We start from the raw sequence: 23592 nt of genomic DNA on the forward strand, positions 1-23592 counted from the left end.
AATGTGTGGTTGGACCTGTTACCGTCCACATCCAGATGGATTGGGTCTGAGGGGGTTGGAGTTGAGGAGGTGATGGTCACCACACAGGTCAGTTTCTGTTGTAACGGTGGCCACACACTCTCTGTCCGCCCCCTCACCATAGTATTGGATCCTGCTAAAGTCTGCTCCTGCCCTGCGTGGCTTTGTCATTGGCTGGTTTGCAGGGGCAAGTTACCCTTCAGAGTTGAGTGTGAAACTGTATTCTCAGATATAGTAGCAAAGTAGGCCCTTCAACCCCTCTCGGATACCCTGTCATTCAGTATGATCAATAAAGCGGTGGTGGAGGGGGCAGGAGCAGAGAGTCCTGGGTGTATGGGTGCACAGATCACTAATGGTTCCAGGACAGATAGAGAGAGCAGTACATTATCTTTATTCTCTTGTGGGATGCAGGCATCATTAACTGGCCAGCATTTATTACCCTTCCCTAACTGCCCTACTAAATAAAGTGTCCTCAGCTTTATGAATAAGGGTATAGAGCAAGGAGGTGATGTTGGCTGTGAATAAGACACTTGTTAAACCTCACCTGGGAGTACTGAGTAATGTTGTGGCCACCACATTATAGGAAAGATGTGAGGGTGCGCAGAAACAATTTACAAGAATGGTCCCAGGAACAAGAAATTTCATTGACTTTATCTCCCCCTAAAACTATTTGTATTTAAATTTGTGAGTTTCCCTTTGATGTTTTGAGTTTTGTTACAGGACTCCACAGAGGCTGCCAATTCAATTTGCTTTAATTTGCCAACTGCTATATTTATTTAAAATAAATAAATAAATACTCGTTTCAGGAGGACGGGCAGAAAGTGCTGGCCTTAATGCTAACACCCAGATCCCACGAAAGATTGATAATAAAATGGGAGGGGGCTTTTATCATACCTACATAAGCAGGCTTTCACTCTACAAATCCTAGGGTAACAATTATCCTTCCAACACAGGGAGCCTGCCCACTGCCCCTAACTAGACGGTGAACTCAGCTTCTGGATATTAATACAACAATCCAATTGCGTTGAGAGTGTTCCGTCGAAAGATGGGATATTTTACTCCAGGCTGCCTGGTTCAGTGACATGCTTCGCCTTGTAGATCATGAAAAAGAAACAACAGCAGGCAAATATGAACAAAACATCCCAAAATTACTCTGTGCATCAGTGCTATGCAAACACACCCCCAGTTATCCCAACATTCCTCTTTGTGACATCTTCACAGATGCGTTCCCAGCTCTGATTGGTTACATTCCTGGTAGTTTCATCACAGAGCTGAACCCCCGCCCCCACTCTCTTGTCATTGGTCCATTCTCCTGCTGCACAGCCAATTAGAAAGGGAGCTGCTTCTCCATTACCCAATGGGATCAATCCTAGATTTTATTGCGCAAGATATTGTCCCTCATGACCAATGGTTTTAGACTGTAATTCATCTTAAAAAGAATGACAGAACATAATGCATTGGGGTTAATTCCTTTACAGTTTTTCTTGTAGCATCCTGGACATATCTCTTCAACAGTGGGACATCAAAACTGGTAACATTCAGGTTGACCTATAGAAAGGATCAGATTGATGATGAGGTTGCTCTTAGTGGGTTGCAAGTGTTTAATGGGGGGAAAATGTGACACTGGCAGGAGGTGGTGTCTGGTTGGAAGACATCAGAGATTGCTAAAAATGATCTGTCCCCTTTGCAAGAAGGGAAAAGGGGTTCTCAGATCGACCCCCAAACAGACACCCCAGTGCAAGGTGAGGTGGTTATCTCTGTGATTTCACTAATTGTTACTCCTTCTCCTCCACATTAATAAAGGCAAAATATCGAAATCTCCGCTGTTTGCCAGTACACCCTTGCCAGCATCCGGAAGGCATTTGAAGGGCAGTATAAAGAAGATCAGGAATCGCCGCGCTGGTGGTCACGGTACATGGGCAGACTTCCAGACCCTCGCCCAGGATCGGTAAGACTGTTCAACAGCACTATGAAAATAGCAGCTGCTCATCTTTCTTTCCCCTCAGACTCACACCATGCAACAGCTGGAGGCAGAAAAACAGAGGCTCAGGTGTAAAACATAGGAGCTGAAGTAGGCCATTCAGCCCATTGAGTGTGCTCCTCCATTCAACAAGATCATGGGGCTGGTCTGATAATCCTCAACTCTATTTTCCTGCCTTTTCCTCATAGCTCTCGATGCCCCTTCCTGATTAAAAATCTGCCTTGAACAGAATTAATGGCTGACCTCAACAGCTCCATGCGGTAGAGAATTGCGCAGATTCACTCCTCTCTGAGAGAAGTTCCTCCTCATCTCTGGATAGCTCTCATATTCTGGTCCTAGACTCTCCTGAATGGGAAAGCAACTTCTCCACATCCACCCTGTCAAGTCCCACCAGAATCTTGTATCTGTTTCAATAAGGTCACCTCCCATTCTTCTTAATCCCAATGAACACAGGCCCAGCCATGGAGAAAGTGAGGACTGCAGATGCTGGAGATCAGAGTCGAGAGTGTGGCGCTGGAAAAGCACAGCAGGTCAGGCAGCATCCGAGGAGCAGGAGAATTGATGTTTCGGGCATAAGCCCTTCATCAGGATTCCTGTGCTTTTCCATCGCCACACTCTCAACACAGGCCCAACCTACTCAATCTCTCCTCAAAGAACAGTCCCTCCCTCCCCATTGCCAATGTAGTAAACCTTCTCTGGATTTCCTTCTTGACAGCAGATCATTCCTTAAGTCTAGGGCCCAAAACTGTTCACAGTATTTCAGCTGAGGTCTGACATATACCTTGCTGAAAATGTGTTGCTGGAAAAGCGCAGCGGGTCAGGCAGCATCCAAGGAGCAGGAGAATCGACGTTTCGGGCATGAGCCCTTCTTCAGGAATGCTGCCTGACCTGCTGTGCTTTTCCAGCAACACATTTTCAGCTCTGATCTCCAGCATCTGCAGTCCTCACTTTCTCCTCCCTGACATATACCTTGTATAGTTTTAGTAAAACCTCCCTACTTTTATAGTCTATTTCCTTTGAAATAAAGGCTAACATTTCACATGCTTTCCCTATTATCCACTGATCTTCAAGAATCTTGTGATTTATGCATATAGACTCCCCAAATCCCTCCTGTCATCTTCCTTCATTTAAATAATATCCAGTTCCTCGATTCTTCCTATCAAAATGTATTACCTCACATTTTGCCGTGTTACAGTCAATCAGGCATGTTTCGCTCTCTCGCTTATTCTGTCTACAGAGGAACCTCAATTACCTGAACAACACGCGCAGGGAATATTTTGTTCGGATAATTGAATGTTCGGATAATCCTCTACACTGTCCCCCATCAAACACTCCCAGGGACAGGGACAGCATGGGGTTAGATAGAGTAAAGCCCCCTCTACACTGTCCCCCCCCCCCCCCTGCCAACGACACACTTTGACAGGAATTACTTGGGTATGAGCAACATTGGGATGTTCTGAGCTCGTAAAAAATTGCCACATAAATGCCAATCTTTCTCTGGACTCAGAACCCAGCAAGGAACTGTATTATGGGAAGGAGATAGGCTGTTGTCACAATGCCTCTGTGACCTGGCTTCTCTCTATTGGTGACCTCCTCCTGCCCTTTGACACTATTATATCTCTGAGGAATCTCAGATTTTAATTAAAAAGCCATTGGCTTCCATTTAGCTGCTTGGGCTGTAAACTTAGAATTCTCTAGTTTTTTTTTAACCTTCTGAATAGTCTGGGCATGTTTTCTCTGGAGTGTCGAAAGCTGAAGGGTGACCTTATAGAGATTTATAAAATCATGAGGGGCATGGATAGGATAAATAGACAAAGTCTTTTCCCTGGGGTTGGGGAGTCCAGAACTAGAGGCATAGGTTTAGGGTGAGAGGGGAAAGATATAAAAGACACCTAAGGGACAACTTTTTCACGCAGAGGGTGGCACGTGTATGGAATGAGCTGCCAGAGGAAGTGGTGGAGGCTGGTACAATTGCAACATTTTAAAGGCACCTGGATGGGTATATGAATAGGAAGGGTTCAGAGGGATATGGGCCAAGGACTAGCAAATGGGACTAGATTAATTTAGGGAGTCCAAAATGGGCAGGTTATGGTAGATTGGCTGTGTGAAATTGCCCAGAGGGATCAGGGATGTGTAGGTTAGATGCATTAACCATGGGAAAAGCAGGGTTACAGCGGGATGGTTCTGGGTTGGATGCTGTTTGGAGGGTTGGTGTGGACTTGTTGGGCTGAATGGACTGTTTCCACACTGTATGGTTTCTATGGATAGCTGGTCAGCATGGACGGTTTGGACTGAAGGATCTGTTTCTGTGCTGCACAGCTCAATGAGTCTACGTGAGAGACTCTATTAAACCTATCTTACTAGGCCAAGTGTTTGAGCAATTTCTGTAATATGTCCCTGAGTAACTCAGTGTTGAATTCCATCTGATAACACTTCTTGGGGCATTTTACTTAGTTCAAGGTGATTTATGAATACAAGGGACTGGTATTGACTGCTCTGGCTGTGTTTGACAGTGTATCACAGACGAGTTCAGGAGAAAGGGCTGGAATATATCCCTTGACCTGCCAGACACTGTGCTGGACTTTGTGAAGAAGCACCCCCTGATGGATGAAGAGGTCAGACCTGTGAGAGGACGTCCGCTGTTCATAAAGAGAAACGTGAACTACACCAAGATTGTGGTGGACTCAGTCACTGCACTGGGTGGCAGGCAGTATGATGTGATGTTCATTGGCACAGGTAAGCATTACATAGAAACGTACAAGATAGGAGCAGGGGGAGGCTGTTCAGTCCTTCATGTCTACCCCGCCATTCATCTCAATTATGGCTAACCATCCAACTCAATAGCCTAACCCCGCTTTCTCCCCATAACCTTTGATCCCATTCACCCCAAGTGCTATATCTAGCTGCCTTTTCAATATTTTGGCATCAGCTACTCCCTGTGGTAATGGGCTCCCCACTCTTTGGGTGAGGAATTATCTCCTCATCTCTGTCCTAAATGGTCCACCCCGAAACCTCAGACTGTGACCCCACCCCCGGTTCTGGATACTCTCACCACGGGAAACATCAACCTTGCATCGACACTGTCTGGTTCTGTCAGAATTTTTTAAGTCTCTATGAGATTCCCCCCGCCCCCAATTCATCTGAACTCCAGCAAAATCGATCCCAACATAATCAATCTCTCTTCATACATTGCTTTTTCTTCCGTTCATAACTCCACAGCACCTGGATCAGACCATTGTATCATCAAACCTGCACTCCTGGACTTCAGTGAAAGTAAAATACTGCGGAAATCTGAAACAAATGCTGGAGAAACTCAGCAGGTCTGGCAGCATCTGTGAAGAGAGAAACAGAGTTAACATTTAGAGTTCAGTCTGTCTAAGATTCTGAAGAAAGCCATATCAGACTCAAAAGATTAACTCTGTTTCTCTCTTTACAGATGCTGCCAGACCTGCTGAGTTTCTCCAGCACCAATAACAAAACCAGTAGTTGCTGGAAAAGTTCAGCAGGTCTGGCAGCATCTGTGAAGAGAAATCAGAGCCAACCTTTCGGGTCCAGTGACCCTTCCTAAGAACCCCAGAGTTGCTGCCAGATCTGCTGAGCTTTTCCAGCAACTTCTTTCTGTTTCTGATTTAAAGCATCTACAGTTCAGCCAGTTTTAAGTGGTTCCAGCAGTTTCTCTGTGTCTGATTCAGGCCTTGAACATTTATCTAAGAAAGCAATAATTTAATGACCTGATAAAGAGGAATTGGCGCTGTCTATTTGACCCTTTGAACGTGCTCCACCATTAACAAGACCCTCTCCAACCTTGTATTTCTCCTCCACCTTCCTGCACTATCTCCCAAATCCCTTAACACCCAAGAATCAATTCACATCTGTTTGCTCAATGATGAAGAATCCTCAGCCCATGAGGTGGCGAATTCCAAATATTCATAACCATCCGAGTGTAGAAATTTCTCATTTCAGCCCTCATCCTATATTCCAATCCAGTCAATGTTCTAAGTCTAGCCCCTTAAACTATTCTCCTCACTTTCCTGTACATGTTGTTGGGAGACGTTAATATCCTGGGCATTGCTGCAGGTTTGGTTGGCTGTGCTATGTGGGAAAATTTGCAGACTTTCTTGTGTTGTTAAATGGGGTCAGTCTGTGTTGAGAAGGTTGTTATGGTGTATCGTTTCCTCTGTGCTCTGTGTGAGATTGTTGTTCAGCTGCAAGAGGTGTGTGTGTGCCTGTCTGTGAGTGTCCCTGCCTGTGTGTCTGCATCTGTCTGTGAGTGCGTCTGTCTGTGAGTGTATCTGTCTGTGTGTGCCTGTGTGTGTCTGTCTGTAAGTGTGTCTGTCCATGTGTCTGTAAGTGTGTCTGTGGGTTTGTCTGTCTGTGGGTGTGTCTGTCTGCAAGTGTGTCTGCATATGTATATGTGTGTCTGTGCGTGTGTGTGTCTGTGCGTGTTTGTCTGTGAATGTGACTGTCTGTGTTTGTGCATATGTGTGTGTGTGTGTGTGAGTGAGTGACTGTGTGTCTGTACTTTGTGTGTGTGTGTGTGTTGTCTGTGTCTATGCGTGTGTCAGTATACGTGTGTGGTGTATGTGTCTTTGTGTCTCTGTTTGACTGTATCTGTGAGTGTATCTGTGTGTGACTGCGTGTACATTGTGTTGTCTGTGTCTATGCGTGTGTCAGTGTACATGTGTGTGGTGTATGTGTCTTTGTGTCTCTGTCTGTGTGACTGTGTCTGTGCGTGTGTGTCTGTGTGTGACTGTGTACATTGTGTTTTGTGTGTGTTGTCTGTGTCTATGCGTGTGTCAGTGTACATGTGTGTGGTGTATGTGTCTTTGTGTCTCTGTCTGTGTGACTGTGTCTGTGCGTGTGTGTCTGTGTGTGACTGTGTACATTGTGGTGTGTGTGTGTTGTCTGTGTCTATGCGTGTGTCAGTATACGTGTGTGGTGTATGTGTCTTTGTGTCTCTGTTTGACTGTATCTGTGAGTGTATCTGTGTGTGACTGCGTGTACATTGTGTTGTCTGTGTCTATGCGTGTGTCAGTGTACATGTGTGTGGTGTATGTGTCTTTGTGTCTCTGTCTGTGTGACTGTGTCTGTGCGTGTGTGTCTGTGTGTGACTGTGTACATTGTGTTTTGTGTGTGTTGTCTGTGTCTATGCGTGTGTCAGTGTGCATGTGTGTGGTGTATGTGTCTTTCTATCTGTGTGTGTGTGTCTGTAATGTGACTGATGTTTACTCTTTCTGTAGTTAATGGGTGGCTGCACAAGGCAGTGACCATTGGTTCCCACACCCACATCATCGAGGAGATCCAGCTCTATGAGGAATCCCAGCCTGTGGAAAGTCTAGTACTCGCCAGCACCCAGGTAAAACCTCAACCGTGTGAAGGTGTGAGTGAGTGCACACAGATTCTGTGATTAAAGTGCGCAGTTAGTCTTGACGTGGGGGAGGGGAGTGAGAATTGTGCAGGTTCTGGAACAGCCAGAGGATCTGTTTTACTATTAGCTGACCGTCCGAGTGGTGAAAACTGAGAAATAACTTTACCCTCCCTCTCCCCCGTCATGGGGGACACAACATTCTCCTAGTGAAGAAATCCAGCAAACTCTGTATTACCCAGCACTGACCGCACCGGGAGTGTGTCAGCTGATCAAATATTCCGGTTGATCAAGAGATCTACATTATCAATGTATAAACACACACTGGGTTATAAAAACACAATACACATCACTGTTATTCTTCATTTACAGCATAAATCACTTCAATAATAATGCAACTTTGCCTTAAATAAAATTTAATGGGAGCCTTCTCACTCACATCCTCCAGTGACTACTCGGACATTGATAAGATTGCAATAATCCAGTGAACCTCCGGGATTTCAGGGACATCATTTTTGCTGGGTTATCGAGAGTGCTACTTCATTAAGGTGTTGGTTAAAACAATGTTTGTTGCAGTATATTAGAGATTTCAACCTCTCAGACAGTCAAAACAAAGGACTGCTGGAGTAAGTTGCAATGGAAACATATTACTGTGTACCGGATTGGTTTTGCATGGTCATCGGATTGGAGAGAGGGGTTGGCAATGTTAGTTCCTCTCCTGCAAACCTGGAGAATAGTCACGTGAGTAGATGGTGTCCATCAAAGTGAACAGTCCATCATAGAATACCATGGGTCATAATTTATCCTTTGGAAAACTTGTTCTTTTTATTCTTAACTCTTTTTCAATCCATTAACTCCATCGACACTTCCCACTGCCTCAGGAAGCAACCAACATCATCCGAGACCCCTCCCACCCTGGGTATACTCTCTTCCACCTTCTTCTATAAGGGAGAAGATGCAAAAAGTTTGAAGACATGTACCAACAGATTCCAGAACAGCTTCTTCCCTGCTGTTATCAGACTGATGAAAGAACCTCTCATATATTAGAGTTGGTCTTTCCCTGAACCTTCTCTGTAGCTTTAATATTATATTTGGCATTCTGTTCTATCACCCTGAGGTACTTATGTAAGATAGGACTTGCCTGGGAGAGCCTGGAAAACAATACTTTTCACTGTATCTCAGTGCATGTGACAGGAATAAGGCTTTCACCCGAAACGTCCACCCTCCTGCTGCTTGGATGCTGCCTGATCTGCTGCACTTTTCCAGCACCATATTCTTGACAGGCATAAGTCAAGTCAGTCTTGCTTATACTTGACTCCAGACCCACATGTGGTCAACTTGCAAGGTCCCCTTTGGCTAGTGAGGCCATTGTTTCCAGGGCACCTTGGGATGGGCAATACTTGCTGGCCTTGACATTGGGGCTCAAACTGAGGGTTCCACAGGAGGTAATTAGATTTGGCTGAGTCAGCACGGGCTGTTAAAATGCCGAGCCTCCAGGCAACCTTATGGTCTACTGAAGCACATCACTAACAATGCAAGGACAGTCACATCAGTGAGAGAGTCAGGGACAAGCCCTGAGTTCCTGTGATGTTATTCAAACCCAGTCTGCAATTAAAAGGGAGAGAAAAGGTCAAACTGTTATTGCAGCCTGTTTATTATACACCTCAGCATTTTACAGCCCGATGGAAATTAATGCTAAAGTAGCACTCACCAGCAACACACTCTGTGTGGAATCATAGCCTCCCTTTCATGGTGCGCCTCTTTTAATTACAGGGGATGCTGTATGTTGGATCACAGAGCAGAGTACTCCAGCTCGCTGTGGCACAGTGCCAGAAGTACTCAACGTGCTTCGATTGTGTCTTGGCTCGGGATCCTTACTGTGCTTGGGACGGCAGTGTTTGCCGAGGGATTCAGCTGGACGAGGACAGGTACAGTGACGGCTGTCGGTAATACCCTTGTCTGATGCGTAATCCGTGGTGGCTTTCGGGTCAACCTTTTACGTAACTGGTTGTGAGGCGACCCTGGCTTTTCCGCAGTGAGATGCTGTGATCTGAAGCGCACTGCCAAAGAGGCCAGTGGAAGTCAATTCAGTGGGAAGCATCCAACGGTCAATTTTATGAAAAGCTCAAAGAATGATGAAAGGTTACCAGGGGAACAGGGGTGTGCAGGAATGTAGCATTCAAACCAGATGAGCCGATGGCAGAGCAAGCTCAAAGGACCAAGTGACCGATGATTTTTCAGAGCTCCCGAGAAGAATTTGGAAGGCCATGTTGGAAAAGCAAGAGGGTGGGAATGATGGGATAGCCCTTCCAAAGCCCATGATGGGCCATGTGACCTCTGTCTAGACTGTATGACTCTGTGAATGTTGAGATGTGGTGCATCCTAGAAAAAGGAGTATCTAAAAGGGTGTTTCAAAGAATATTGTGAGTACTTCTCATTCTCAGGTTATTCAGGAATATCCTACGTAACACAGTCTTCCTCAGTATTGCAAGGGAAAGCTTGTATCGCCTTTTTAAAATGTTATTGTAAGTTTGGAACATCGACAAAGCTGCGGGAGGGTGGACCAGTTTTCAACTAGGCAAAAGATTGCAAAATATCCAAGGGAGGTGGGAATCTATTAGAAGTACTAGGTTACTGTACATTACAGAGATGTGGGCCCCACTGACTGGACCTGCATTTATTACCCAATAGTTGGTGGAACACTGACAGTTAGATTAGATTCCCTACAGTGTGGAAACAGGCCCTTCTGCCCAACAAGTCCACACCGACCCTCCGAAGAGTAACCCACCCAGACCCATTCCCCTACATTTACCCCTGACTAATCCACCTAAAACTACGGGAAATTTAGCATGGCCAATTCACCTGACGTGCACATCTTTGAACTGTGGGAGGAAACCGAAGCACCCAGAGGAAACCCACGCAGACACGGGGAGAATGTGCAACCTCCACACAGACAGTTGCCCGAGGCAGGACTTGAACCCGGGTCTTTGACGCTGTGAGGCAGCAGTGCTAACCACTGAGCCATCATGCTGCCTGTCAACTTTAGGATTTTTGGTCTTGCAGTTAGTTGAAACTCTTTAGTCCTATTACCTTTTGATAGGACGTAGGACAGTACAAGACAGAAACAAGCCCTTTGGCCTGTCATGTCTGTACTGACCATGATACATTCTAAACTAATCCCACCTGCCTGCACATGATCTCTATCCCTCTATTGTCTGCCTGTTGATATGTCTGTTTCAATGCCTTTTGAACTTTGCTCGTGTACAATTGGTTCTGCCATAAGGTGTATTTCTTCAACACAAATTGACTATAACGTGACTGTTATGTGTAGGATGTGAATTTTCCTTACTTGTATTGGCTATAACACAATTCCAATTAGTTTACGTGGAGCTGCTTTTACGCAATTTTCTTGTGAGATTGCATGGGAACGGAATTATTGCATTGTATCAGAACTGACTGTATCTGCTCCAACCACCCCCCCCCCCCGCACCGTCTCTGTATTCCAGTTACTTACCATCCTCTGAATAAAAGACTTGCTTCACACATCTTTAAACGCAACTCCTCTCACCACAGCACCTAGAATGAAAGAGCACTTCTGTTGTCTTGCTTCTTCTTGACTGCTTTTGGTGGCATAGGAGAAAGTGAGGGCTGCAGATGCTGGAGATCAGAGTCGAGAGTGTGGTGCTGGAAAAGCACAGCAGATCAGGTAGTGTTCGAGGAGCAGGAGAACCAACATTTCGGGCATAAGCCCTTCATCCTATTCCTGATGAAGGGCTTGTGCTTGAAACATCGATTCTCCTGCTCCTCGGATGCTGCCTGACCTGCTGTGCTTTTCCAGGACCACACTCTCGACTGGTTTTGCTGGCATGCATTTTGACTGTGATCTTGAAACACACTAGTGCTAAAATACACCAGGTTAGTACCGACAAACCAAGGTTCACTCACACACTTTATCCAAGGAGCAAACACAGACAGAAGCTGCAGTTAGTTTTTGACCTTTTCTGTTGCACATTTCTGGTAACACGAGGGAGGAAAGGATGTCTGCCTCAGGTGGCACTCTGCTGAAAGAGAAAGGAGATAGTTAGCTTCCTATTGTCTCTTCCTGTAACATCGCTCCCCTGTTGGAGACACTGTATAGGTGTGACTTTCCCTGGAGCCCATGCAGAGCTTAACCTGACAGCCTCTCTGGGTTTTTTTTGTCTGTAATGGTTTTTGTTTATGAAAGCCCATTTTGTATCTAAAAGCGAACAATATCTGAGATACTTCAGGGTCCTGAACCATTGCAATGACATGGCAATATGTTCAAACATCAAAGGAGTCAACCTCGATGGGACACAGCACAGGAAGGGACATTGTACCGCAGTGTATTTTATAATAATTTGTGAACAGTCCCTCGTTGATCTTAACAATCAGAGAGTCCAGGAAACTTGTCTAACAAGAATTGCTTGCATGACAGCCTCACTGTTGCCTTTGGCAAACCTCTGACACTTGTGACAGTTTTAGAGATTATTACATGGAAAGTTTCTAGCAGGTTCCATGTGATTCACCTCCAATTCAATCGCCCTGTCCTTCTAATCCTGTTCTCCCATGTGGGCAAGCGTAGCTTCTTTTCAAGATATCAAAGGTATTGCCCCTCAGCTGTTCCCTTTCTGACTGTGACCATCTTCCTGCTGTCTGCGGAGAACAGCCCTGGAGCGCATGTTTTTTAAAATTCTAACACAGGGTGAGGACATTGGCTCCTGGATCAGTTGTTATTGGTCATCCCCAGTTGCCCTTGAGCCGGTGATGATCTGCCTTCATGAACAGCTGTAGGTGGACCCACAGTGTCATTAGGGAGGGAATTCCAGGGTTGTAACCCAGTGACATTACCTTATACCTTCCTGAATAATGCAGGCGCTGTCGATCTCCCTTTGCAATCTCTACGGCAATGCCTCAGCCAATCAAAGTTGACCTGCCAACCAGTCAGAGCCGGAATATCCTGTAGTGTAAGTTGTTGTGAAAGGTTAAAATTTGGCATTCTTGCATTGGTCCTGATGACTATTCAAGGAAGAGCTGCAGCAGTGGTGTACATATTCTGTGTAACCGAGTACGAGAGTTTAAAAGTATAAAACTGAGCTCAGCATTCCAGGAGCAGACAGGAAGTGGCAAGGAAACTAGGAGCCAACACATAGTAAGACTTGCTGTTTATGTAAAATAGTTGATGTCAAATCCAAATGTGATTTTGGAAATAACTCTCTGTTATTCCAGGAGAGCCTGACTGGTGAACCACACTCCTCGAAATGACCCTGAGCTGTTTCATGGCCATTAATGTACCCTCAGGATAATTGGTCTGACACATGAATATTGGCAAGGTTAAATTGAGGGGAGGGGGAGCGGGGAGAGAGAGAGAGAGACAGGGAGAGAAAGAGGGTGAAAGAGAGAGGGAGAAAGAGAGAGAAGACGAGAGAGAGAGGGTGAGAAAGAGAGAGAAGACAAGAGAGGGGGTGAGAAAGAGAGAGAGGGAATGAGAGAAAAAGAGAGGGTGAGAAAAAGAGAGGGGGGAGAGAGAGAGAGATGTTTAGAATCATAACGAGTGGAAGGTTTGAGTTATACGGAGAGACTAAGATTTTTTTCACTGGAGTGTAGGATGCTGAGGGATGACCTTATAGAGGTTTATAAAATCATGAGGGGCATGGATAGGGTAAATAGCCAGGGTCTTTTCCCAGGGTGGAGGTGTTCAAAACTAGAGGGCATTAGTTTAAGGTGAGAGGGGAAAGATTTAAAAGGGACCTAAGGGGCAACTTGTTCACACAGAGGGTGGTGTGTGTATGGAATGAGCTGCCAGAGGAAGTGGTGGAGGCTGGTACAATTACAGCATTTAAAAGTCATTTAGACAGGTACATGGATAGGAAAGATATAGAGGGATATGGACCAAATGCTGGCAAATGGTATTCATTCAGTTTAGGAAACTGGTTGACATGGACAAGTATGCCTCTATGACTATAACTTCAAGTTTGTTTGGTACATTGTGTGAAGAGATGATTTTGGAATTATTATTTCTTAACTGAGCGAGCTTGTCACTGGGGACTCTGAACATCTGTTTATTTACATACATTTGGATGAGCTGGGAGTTAACTTTTCATTGCATTAAACAGGCTAGAGGAAAATAAACTGAGCTCCTGCACATGGACAGGGGCCCACTGATTCAGGGAGATTGAATAATCAAGGAAAAAAGTCAGTCCATGTGGTGTGTGCGAGAACACATGAAATTGAATTAAAGTTTAGTTTGCATTTGCTTTAGGTGAAGACATTGATTTGGCCACTTTTGGAATACTGCATGCCATTCTGGTCTCCCTGCTACAGGAAGGATGTTGTGAAACTTGAAAGGGTTCAGAAAAGATTTACAAGGATGTTGCCAGCGTTAGAGGATTTGAGCTATAGGGAGAGACTGAATAGGCTGGGGCTGTTTTCCCTGGAGCGTTGGAGGGGTGACCTTATAGAGGTTTATAAAATCATGAGGGACATGGATAGGGTAAATAGAAGAAGTCTTTTCCCTTGCGTGGGGGAGTCCAGAACTAGAGGGCATAGGTTTAGGGTGAGAGGGGAAAGATATAAAAGAGACCTAAGGGGCAACTTTTTCACACAGAGGGTGGTACATGTATGGAATGAGCTGCCAGAGGAAGTGGTGGAGATTGGTATAATTGCAACATTTAAGAGGAATTTGGATGGGTATATGAATAGGAAGGGTTTGGAGGGATATGGGCTGGCATTTGGGACTAGATTGGGTTGGGATATCTGGTCGCATGGACGGGTTGGACCGTAGGTTCTGTTACCATGCTGTACATCTCTGTGACTTGATATGAATGCACCCAGAGGGAACCAGTGACAGTGTGCTAGCTTCAGCAAGAAACACAACACAATGTGGAGATCGCGCTGATCTATCAATGATGTTCTGGTGTTAGGGAGGATGTTGCTCGGTTAAAAGGAGTAGTGTAAATTTGAACTTTGCTTGGTGTTTGTAATGAAGTCTTTCCAACCTTTTTGTCACGTGTAATTGTTTTTTATTCACTTGTGAGATGTGAACAATATACTCCCCGCCTGTCTCATTAGGGTAATCGAGGTTGTTCTGTATTAGGAAATGTCAGGTAGCTAGTGGGGCAGGATAATAGGACACAGAATTTATAGTAAAAGATGAAAGTGTCATACAACTGATGGGATGTACTGAACAGCAATCTAGGTTTGTTCAATACATTGCATCTGTTGTATAACACTTTGCTCAGGAAAGCAGCTCACCCACCACCACAGACTCTGACTACTAAGAATTGCTTGTCACTTCACTAACCCACTTTGTTCCCATGCTAATGTTTCTATGCTGCGCCTGTGACAGTGTTTCAATGAAGAGCAACAGAAACTGAGCTCCAAATTTTCATTTTCCTAGCACCTGACAGCCTTGTGAACTTAACATTGAGTTCAACCACTTCAGCGAACTTCAGTTATTCCTGAATTCAAATTCCAACCATCTTTCATGGTGGGATTCCAGCCCACGTCCCTAAAACATTAGCTGGGTCTCTAGATTAATAATTCCAGACCATGACGCTGGAAAAGTACAGCAGTTCAGGCAGCTTCCGAGAAGCATTCCTGATGAAAGGCTTATGCCCGAAATGGTGATTCTCCTGCTTCTCAGAAGCTGCCTGACCTGCTGTGCTTTTCCAGCGTCACACTCTTTGATTATTAATCTAGAGACCCAGCTAATGTTTTAGGGACCTGGGCTGGAATCCCACCATGAAAGATGGTTGGAATTTGAATTCAGGAATAACCTGGAAATAAGACTCGAACGATGACCATGAATCCATTGTCAGGAAAATCCCATCTGTGTCACTAATGTCCTTCAGGGAAGGAAACTGCCATCCTTACCTGGTCTGGCCAACATTGACTCCAGACCCACAGCAATGCAGTTGATCCTTAACTGCCCTCTGGGTAATTAGGGATGGGCAATGAATGCTGGCCTGACCAGAGACGCCCTCATCCCGTGAATGAATTAAAGAAAGCGATAAAGCATTATATCAGACATGTTGTCATTGAATGCTGCAGAACAGGTTTGTGGATTTAGAGAGCCCTAACTTGTTGCTGTGTGTCTGCATGTAATGGAAATCCCATTTTCTCTGGGATTTCCACTGACTGATCCTCTGCAGCATGGAATTTGGTGTTTGTCATAAATTGGGGAATTGCTAGCAGGGCAGTTTTGAAAACAGAAGCATTAAGGGATTTCCGAAGGCATTCCGGTTGCCTAGGCAAAGCCTTGTTTGCTTCAAGTAGTTTGGTAGAGGCTTGAGTTTGCAAAGCAGCCTGGGTGGTTTCTGTCTGAGGTACTTTCCTTGGAGGGGGGAAGAGAGAGAGAGAGAGAGAGAGAGAAGAAACTGAAATAAACCATTGTATGCAATTGGCAAGGATGTGCCTGGAGAGATCTTTGTTGCGGTTCTGTGTAAGTCAGGTGAGAGTGAGTCAGCAACCTGCTCTACATCTTAGCCAAAGGGACTCCTGCGATGCACGGTAGTGTCCGTACCTGCTCCATCTCTGAGCATGTTGAGCAAAATAAATACAGCTCTCCCAACGCTTTCACCTCCATGTAAATCTAAATGGGGCAGCACTGCTGCCTCACAGCACCAGAGTTCGATTCCAGCCTCAGGCAACTGTCCGTGTAGAGTTTGCACATTTCCCCCCCACCCTGTGTCTGAGTGGGTTTGCTCTGGTTTCCTCCCAGAGTCCAAAGATGTGCAAGTTAGGTGGACTGGCCATGCTAAATTACCCCATAGCGTGCAGGAATGTAAAGGCTGGGTGGATTAGCCATGGGAAATGTAGGGTTACAGGGATAGGATGTGGCAGAGAGTCTGGGTGGGATGCTCTTTGGAGGGTTGGTGCAGACTCAATGGATTCTGGAAGTCTAACTGTGACTGGAGAGGATATTTTAAGGTCTGTGTATGATGCTATTCAAAAAGAGAGAGAGAGACAGAGAGAGGGTGGTGAATTTGGTAGGATCGAATGAATGAGTAAAAAAGTGATATGGCATTATATCAGGCATGATATCATTGATTGCTGCACATCAGGTTTGTGGATTTAAAAAGTCTCTCCTTGTAACTGTGTGTCTGTATTTAGTGGAAATCCAAGCCAATTGACCCTCTGCAACCCAGGCTTTGTGATTGTCACGCGGTTCCACACTGTAGGGGATTCTGTGATTCTGCAACAATGAGCTCACCACAGTCTCTCAAAATTCCGTTTCTTTCTCCCTCTTGCATTGAGGGAGAATTGAATAAAGGTCACACTGATAAATCCGTTGAAAGGGAAGAGTGAGGAGCTTTGGGGCATAAGCACTAGCCTGGTCACAATTGCCTGATTCTGTACAGTATATCATCGATTCCCTACAATGAGGAAAGGGGCCCTTCAGCCCATTGAATCCATACTGACCCTCCAAGGAGAATCCCACACAGAACCACACCATATCCTGATATTTCCCATGGCTAATCCACCTAGCCTGCATATCCCTGGACACTGTGGGACAATCTAACATGGCCAATTCACCCTAACCTGCACAATTTTGGACTGTGGGAGGAAACCCACATAGACACAGGGAGAATGTACAAACTCCACACAGACAGTCACCTGAGGCTGGAATCGAACCTGGGTCCCTGGCGCTGTGAGGCAGCAGCGCTAACCACTGAGCCACCGTGCTATCCTTTTAAGTCTCTTGTCAACCCAGCCTGGACATCACCATTGTTGGAGAGTATGAATTGTCTGGTTTCTGGGAGATAGCTGATACACGTTAGGTGCCCAACACTGAGCCCTCTGAACAACCCAGGAACATGCAGGCTGTTTTTGGAAAGCAGGAGACCTCAATGAGTCTTGATGCAAGTGTTCAAGGTTTGGATGTGGAACTAACAACAACGACACAGTTCATAGAGCAGCGAGTTTAAATGGTGGGGAAAGTAATGGAAAATGGCTTTTCTCACCTGTATAAAATGTGGGCACCAACCCCGATTATGAAAATGGTGCCTTTCCTGTCCAGAGGGGAGAAACCAGTGAAGAGAAATACTTGGGATCGAACATATTGGTCGTACTGGGGCTGCATGTTGAGGTACATGAGACGCGTCATGCCTCATTACTGGTTCTTCCTTTTGAGTGGGTTTTTGGCAAGGGGTGGATCTCTAACCCTACTCCATCTCACACACACACACACAAACACATCCCGCCCCACTCCTCCGTTATCTCGGTAGCTCTGTGGAAAGTCTTCCCCTAGGCTTCTGCCGCTCCCACGCTCTCATTTCATCTACTTCACCCCAAGTTTCTTTTCTCTGTCATAGGGCACAACTGATTCAAGACATTGTGACTGGGAAGAACAGGTGCACGGAGAGCAATCGAGTTGGTATGTTCCCTTTCACAGTTACGTGCGCGGTAATCCTTTCTGTAACTCGTGTCAGCCCGTGTTATCTGTCGCAGGAGAGAGAAACTGTAGATCAGGAATGTCATGTCTCTCTTAGAGTCATACGGATGTACAGCACGGAAATAGACCCTTCGCTCCAACTTGCCCATGCCGACCCAGATATCCTAACCTAATCTAGTCCTATTTGCCAGCATTTGGCCCATATCCCTCCAAACCCTTCCTATTCATATACCCATCCAGATGCCTTTTAAATGTTGCAATTGTACCAGCCTCCACCACTTCCTCTGGCAACTCATTCCATACACGTACCATCCTCTGTTTGAAAAAGTTGCCCCTTAGGTCTCTTTTATATCTTTTCCCTCTCACCCTAAACCTCTGCCCTCTAGTTCTGGACTCTCCCACCCCAGGGAAAGGACCTTGTCTGTTTACCCCGTCCATGCCCCTCATGATTTTATACAAGTCAGCAGAGGCAATTCTCTCTCAGAGCCCTGTCATAAAACCCTGCTCCAGGGTCTGAACACCGAGATCAAGGCTGACATATTTAGTGCCATCTTTCAACAGAGACATTCAATAGAGGTGCCAGCTCACTGCCTGGCAGGATGTAAAGCTGGAGAGTTGGACCTGGTGTCCTGGGCAATATTCATCCCTCAGTCAACATCATCCAATCAGATTACCCAGTCAGTGCCATGATGTGACAGCTAGCTGTGTGCTCATTGACAGCTCCATTCCTGACTTTACAAGAGTAACTCCACTTCAGAGTTTGGTTGTAAAGGCTTTGGGACATCCTGGAAGGTGCTATTGAAATGCAAGTCTTTGTTTCATTTGGGATAAGAACATAGAAACAGGAGTTCAGGTAATTCAGCACATCAAGTCTCCCCTCCTCGTTAAATATGATCTCGACTGATCAAATGCTTTAATTAGCCAGCCAACCTCATCCCCATAACCCTTTTGGGCTAATGGAAGTCAGAAATCTATCATCTCCACCTTCAACACACTCAAAGATTGAGCTTGCACAGCCCCTTGTGAACTTGATTTCTTTTGACTGTTCACAGCCCAACCTAACAGAGAAAGGCAACTCGAAAGCAAATGGGATTAGATTAATTTCGGATATCTGATCGGCGTGGGCGAGTTGGACCGAAGGGTCTGTTTTTGTGCTGTACATCTCGATGACTCTATGACTATGAAAGCGCTGGTTTCAAAACTCTCGTTGCCCTGGCTGACCAAGTGGTTAATATTCCTGTCAACTTGACACGTCCATCAGTGAGAACCTGATAGGCTTTTTTCCAACATTAACCCTATCTTTTCGGATCACTGGTTCAAGAACAAGGGGACGCTAACGTCATCGCAGAGTGAGGGCATTCAGGGCAAAATCAGGAACCAACTTGCGTATTTTTCGGTGCCTGAAGGAAAATTGAAATCAGAAACACGGAACGTAATGTTTTAGCCTTGATCTCCCAGCTTTTATTTTATTAAACTCACAGACGTGGGCTTTGCTGGTTGGGCCAGTGTTTATTGCCCTTTCCTAGTTGCCCCTTGAGAAGGTGGGAGTGAGCTGCCTTCTTAAACCGCTGCAGTCCATGTGCTGTAGGTGGACCCACAATGCTGTTAGGGACAGAATTCCAGGATTTTGAGCCAATGACAGTGAAGGAAAGGCGATATATTTTCAAGTCAGGATGTTGAGTGGCTTGGAGGGGAACTTGCAGGTAGTGCTGTCCCCATGTATCTGCTGCCCTTGTCCTTCTAGATGGAAGTGGTCATAGGTTTGGAAGGTGCTGTCTGAGGAACTTTGGTGAATTTCTGCAGTGCATCTTGTAGATGGTACACACTGCTGTTACTGAGCTTCGGGGGTGGGGGGTTGGAGGGAGTGGATGTTTGCGGATGTGGTGCCAGTCAAGTGGAGGCTGCTTTGTCTCTGGATGGTGTCAAGCTTCTTGAGTGTTGTTGGGGCTGCACCCATCCAGGGATGTGAGGAGTATTCCATCACACTCCGGACTCGTGTCTTGTAGATGGTGGGCAGGCTTTGGGGAGTCAGGAGGTGAGTTACTTGCCGTGGGATTCCCAGTCTCTGACTAAGCTTCTGTGACGTTTGACAGAATGGACTGCACTTGATTACTGCAGAACTGGGGAAGACTGCTCCCTATTTTAGAGAAAGCAGTTATCATTGAAGCAACATAGAAAATTAATTTACAGTGAATTGCCCCCCCAGATGTGGAGTGTGGATAGGGACACATTTCTGTTTGTATGTAAGTAGCAACAGTACTGGGAGAGACAATGCAGAACAACATGGTGACCAGAGGCTGGGACCACCAGTTAATGATGGTGTCAGATACCAACACAATAACATGGGCATGATCATGGCAACAGGAAGTAGGAATGGTGGAGGGGGCTCTAATCTTCACGCCAGACCCAGAGAGTTGGCCGAGGACTTGAGGCCACAAGGTCACATCCTTGATCTTTCAATTCTTTTTGAACCTTCAGTAGCTTGGCTTCTGCCCCGTCCCTGCCCTTGACCTTATCGGTGACCCTCTCTGACAAGCTACTGTGTGACTGGAGTGATCGGCTGAACGGGAGGTAGTCACTCAGAAACTGAGTCTTTCCCTGATGATGTTCGCTACCAAGTCCTTCATAGCAATGATTGGATCGAAATAAATCTCAGGTTGTAGGTTTGCTCGCTGAGCTGGTAGGTTTGTTTTCAGACGTTTTGTCACCATGCTGGGTAACCTCATCAGTGAGCCTCCGGTGAAGCGCAAGTCTTCTGTCCCACTTTCTATTTATGGGTCTTGGTCTGTGAAGGAGGGTGATATAATTTCTGGTTCTTTTTCTCAAAGGATGGTAAATGGGGTCCAAATCGATGTGTTTATTGATGGAGTTCTGGTTTGGAGTAAATCCCTCACTGTACACATGCGCAGCAGTAATGGGATTGGCTCCTGAAGCGATCATTCCAGTGACTGTGCTCTCTGTCTCTCTGCAGCTCCTTTCCAAGTGAAGAGCAGGTGGGTGCAGCGTGGCACCGATGTTTTTTTGCAGTGCATTCTCAGTTCCAACATCGCCATCGCCAGATGGAAGGTCAATGAGGAGGAAGTGCTGAGGAACGATGAGAGACATTACTACCTAGAGGATGGCTCCCTGGTGATTAAGGGGGTGCAGGAGGCTGACGAAGGGCAGTACAGATGTTTCGCTGAGGAGAATGGAGTGCGGTACCTCGTGGCCCTGCACAATGTGAGCGTGGTGGACAGCTATGAGCCCATCTCCCCACCGTCCGCCCCTCAGCGGCTGATCTCCAAGGGCCGCGAGTTCATCTACCTGGTCGTCATCGCCGCCCTGGTCGCCCTCGCCTTCGTCCTGGCCACTCTGTCCATCTACCTGTTCTGCTCGCCCTCCAAGAGGGGCGGCTACAACTTGCGGCTGCCCAGCGCCTCGTTGGTGGAGCTGCAGCACGTTTCGGGCTCGTCCAGCGGCGGGAAAGCCGAAGATGGGGGGGATTCCGGCCCCCCGTACGGCGGCGAGCGCATCCTGAAGATCATCCCGGGCGAGGGGGCGACTCACCCGAGGGACCTGGGTGAGCCCCTCCCCCCACCTCCGCCACCACCTCCCCTCCCGCTGCCCTTCCCCCACGACTCGCCCCCACCTCCGGCCTCTGTCACCCCCAATGGCCTCCCGCACGTGCTGAGGAAGATGAATGGTAACTCCTACGTCTTGCTGCGTCAGACCAGCGAGGTGGGCTCCGGCCTACCCCACTACCACTCGTTCACCGAGGAGCTGAGCAAGATGCTGGAGAAACGCAAGCACGCCCAGCTGGTGGAGAAACCGGACGAGAGCTCGGTGTGAGGCCGGGCCGGGGGAGGGTGGGGGAGGGGGCAGTTAGGGGAAGGGGATGGGGGAGGGGCGGGATGCGGAGGAGGGAGGTGAGGGGCACACCTCCCAGACTGCTGCGCCGCTACATCTACCTCAGAAACTCGCCAAAGATCCTCAGGCCTGGTTAGAGACAAATAAAAACAAGCTGCAGAGGCTGGAATCCAAGGTGGACAGGCCGGAGGAACACAATAAGCCAGGCAGCACCAGGAGGTGGAGGGGTCGATGTTCCCGGTGTAATCCTTCTTCCTCAGGCAGCACCTTCCCAAACCCCATGGCCGCTTTTGTCTGGAAGGACGGAGTGGGAGCAGGGCAGCAGATACCTGGGAACATCACGGGCGCCCTGCACGTTCCCCGCCGAGCCGCTCGACTTGGGTAAGATATTGGATGCTCCTTCGCTGTCACCAGGTCCTAATCGTGGAATTCCTCCCTCTCTGAGGGCATCGGGGGTCACCCCACAGCAGGTGGACAGCAGCGGTTTGAGAAGGCAGCTCACCCCCACCTTCTCAAGGGGCACCTAGGGACGGGCAATCAGTGGTGGGCCCAGGCAGTAATGCTGATACACCATGAATGAATCATGATAGAAATGTCAGTATTTAAGGGTAATCCACTGCAGGAGGCTGACTCTAGCCTTGTCTGAAGGCCTTCTCTTTATTCAGCCAATCCGGGATCCGATTGTACATAAGAGCATTCACCTGTATATAACTCCGTGGCTTTAGTATAACCTTTGGATATCAATCAAAGGAGAGATTTTATAGAAAACCCACAAAGCTTTAAAACTGTGAAACACAGAAAGGAGATCAGAGCAGGCATCTCGAGTGTATCTTTGATGTTTCATCGACCGAATATTGTCACACCCTTGAGCAGACCGGCCTTGAGGGGCTGAATGGCTCTCCTCCTGTTCCTGTGCAGCCCAGCGGGAAAATCCTGTGAAAATACAGGCAGCTACAAACAGGCAGGAGAACTGCAATGGTGAGTCAGTGCTGAACCTGACATGTCTATGGAATGTTGTTTTCAGACATTGGAAATAGATGGTAAATATATTTTGGGCGCGCCGACATATAGACACTTTCCCGGTGATAGATCAGACCGCCCATCTCGCGAAGCGGAGTGTCATATGGAGCTGAATTCCAGCCACAAAATAAAATCAAAAGAACTGCTGATGCTGGAAATCAGATGCAAAAACAGAAGTTGCTGGAAAAACTCAGCAGGTCTGGCAGTATCTGTGGAGAGAAATCAGAGTTAACTCGGATCTGCTGAAATTTTAAGCAACACTGGGTCCGAACTGAAGTATCAGCGTCCGGAGATGAAAGTGCATTGCTCAGTATTAAAACTGTTCACTTAATTATAATGTGTGTAACTTGGACCAACCATTTTGCCAGCACTTCCAGCGATTATTCTGTAACAGAGAAGGGATGAAGAGGGGAAATAATCTTTTAAAATCATCTTTCTCCATTTAAAAAAGAGTTGCAATGCCACATCCTCTCATTGGGGGTTGGGGGGTGCAGTTTGAACTGATGGGTCATCCTCTGTTTGGAGTGATAAGGAGTTTTTATGTTCCCATTATCATGAAGAGTGGGGGCTTAGTGTCTGACAGGTACAGATACAGGGAGGTGGGGGAAGAGCTGAAGAAAAGGGGGAAAGACTGGGGGTTTGGGAAATGTTTTAATTAATTCATGGGATTAAAGCATCACTGGTTAGGCCAGCATTTATTGCCCATAGGGAAGTTAAGAGTCAACCACATTGTTGTGGGTCTGGAGCCACATGTAGGCCAGACTAGGTAAGGATGGCAGTTTCCTTTCCTAAAGGACATTAGTGAACTAGATGGGTTTTTCTCGACAATGGATTCATAGTCATCTTAATTCCAGACATTTATTGAATTTAAATCTCGCTGTCTGCCTTGGTGGGATTTGAACCCAGTCCCCCAGGATATGGCCTGGGCCTCTGGATTAACAGCCCTGT

General features: G+C 46.6%; 1 protein-coding gene across 1 annotated transcript in view; it reads left to right on the forward strand.

The window, feature by feature from the left end:
* sema4gb (sema domain, immunoglobulin domain (Ig), transmembrane domain (TM) and short cytoplasmic domain, (semaphorin) 4Gb) overlaps window positions 1–23332 on the forward strand; it is a 27438-nt gene extending 4106 nt beyond the window's left edge. The window contains exons 2-7 of the mRNA XM_043713176.1: window positions 1822–1966; window positions 4513–4735; window positions 7240–7355; window positions 9138–9292; window positions 17699–17760; window positions 20750–23332. Coding sequence (XP_043569111.1) covers window positions 1822–1966; window positions 4513–4735; window positions 7240–7355; window positions 9138–9292; window positions 17699–17760; window positions 20750–21606 — 1558 coding nt within the window. The 3' untranslated portion in view covers window positions 21607–23332. The remainder of the gene's footprint in view (window positions 1–1821; window positions 1967–4512; window positions 4736–7239; window positions 7356–9137; window positions 9293–17698; window positions 17761–20749) is intronic.
* Window positions 23333–23592: the final 260 nt, after the last annotated feature.

This window comes from Chiloscyllium plagiosum, chromosome 22, assembly GCF_004010195.1.
Source record: "Chiloscyllium plagiosum isolate BGI_BamShark_2017 chromosome 22, ASM401019v2, whole genome shotgun sequence".
In the NCBI taxonomy this organism is placed as follows: Eukaryota; Metazoa; Chordata; class Chondrichthyes; order Orectolobiformes; family Hemiscylliidae; genus Chiloscyllium; species Chiloscyllium plagiosum.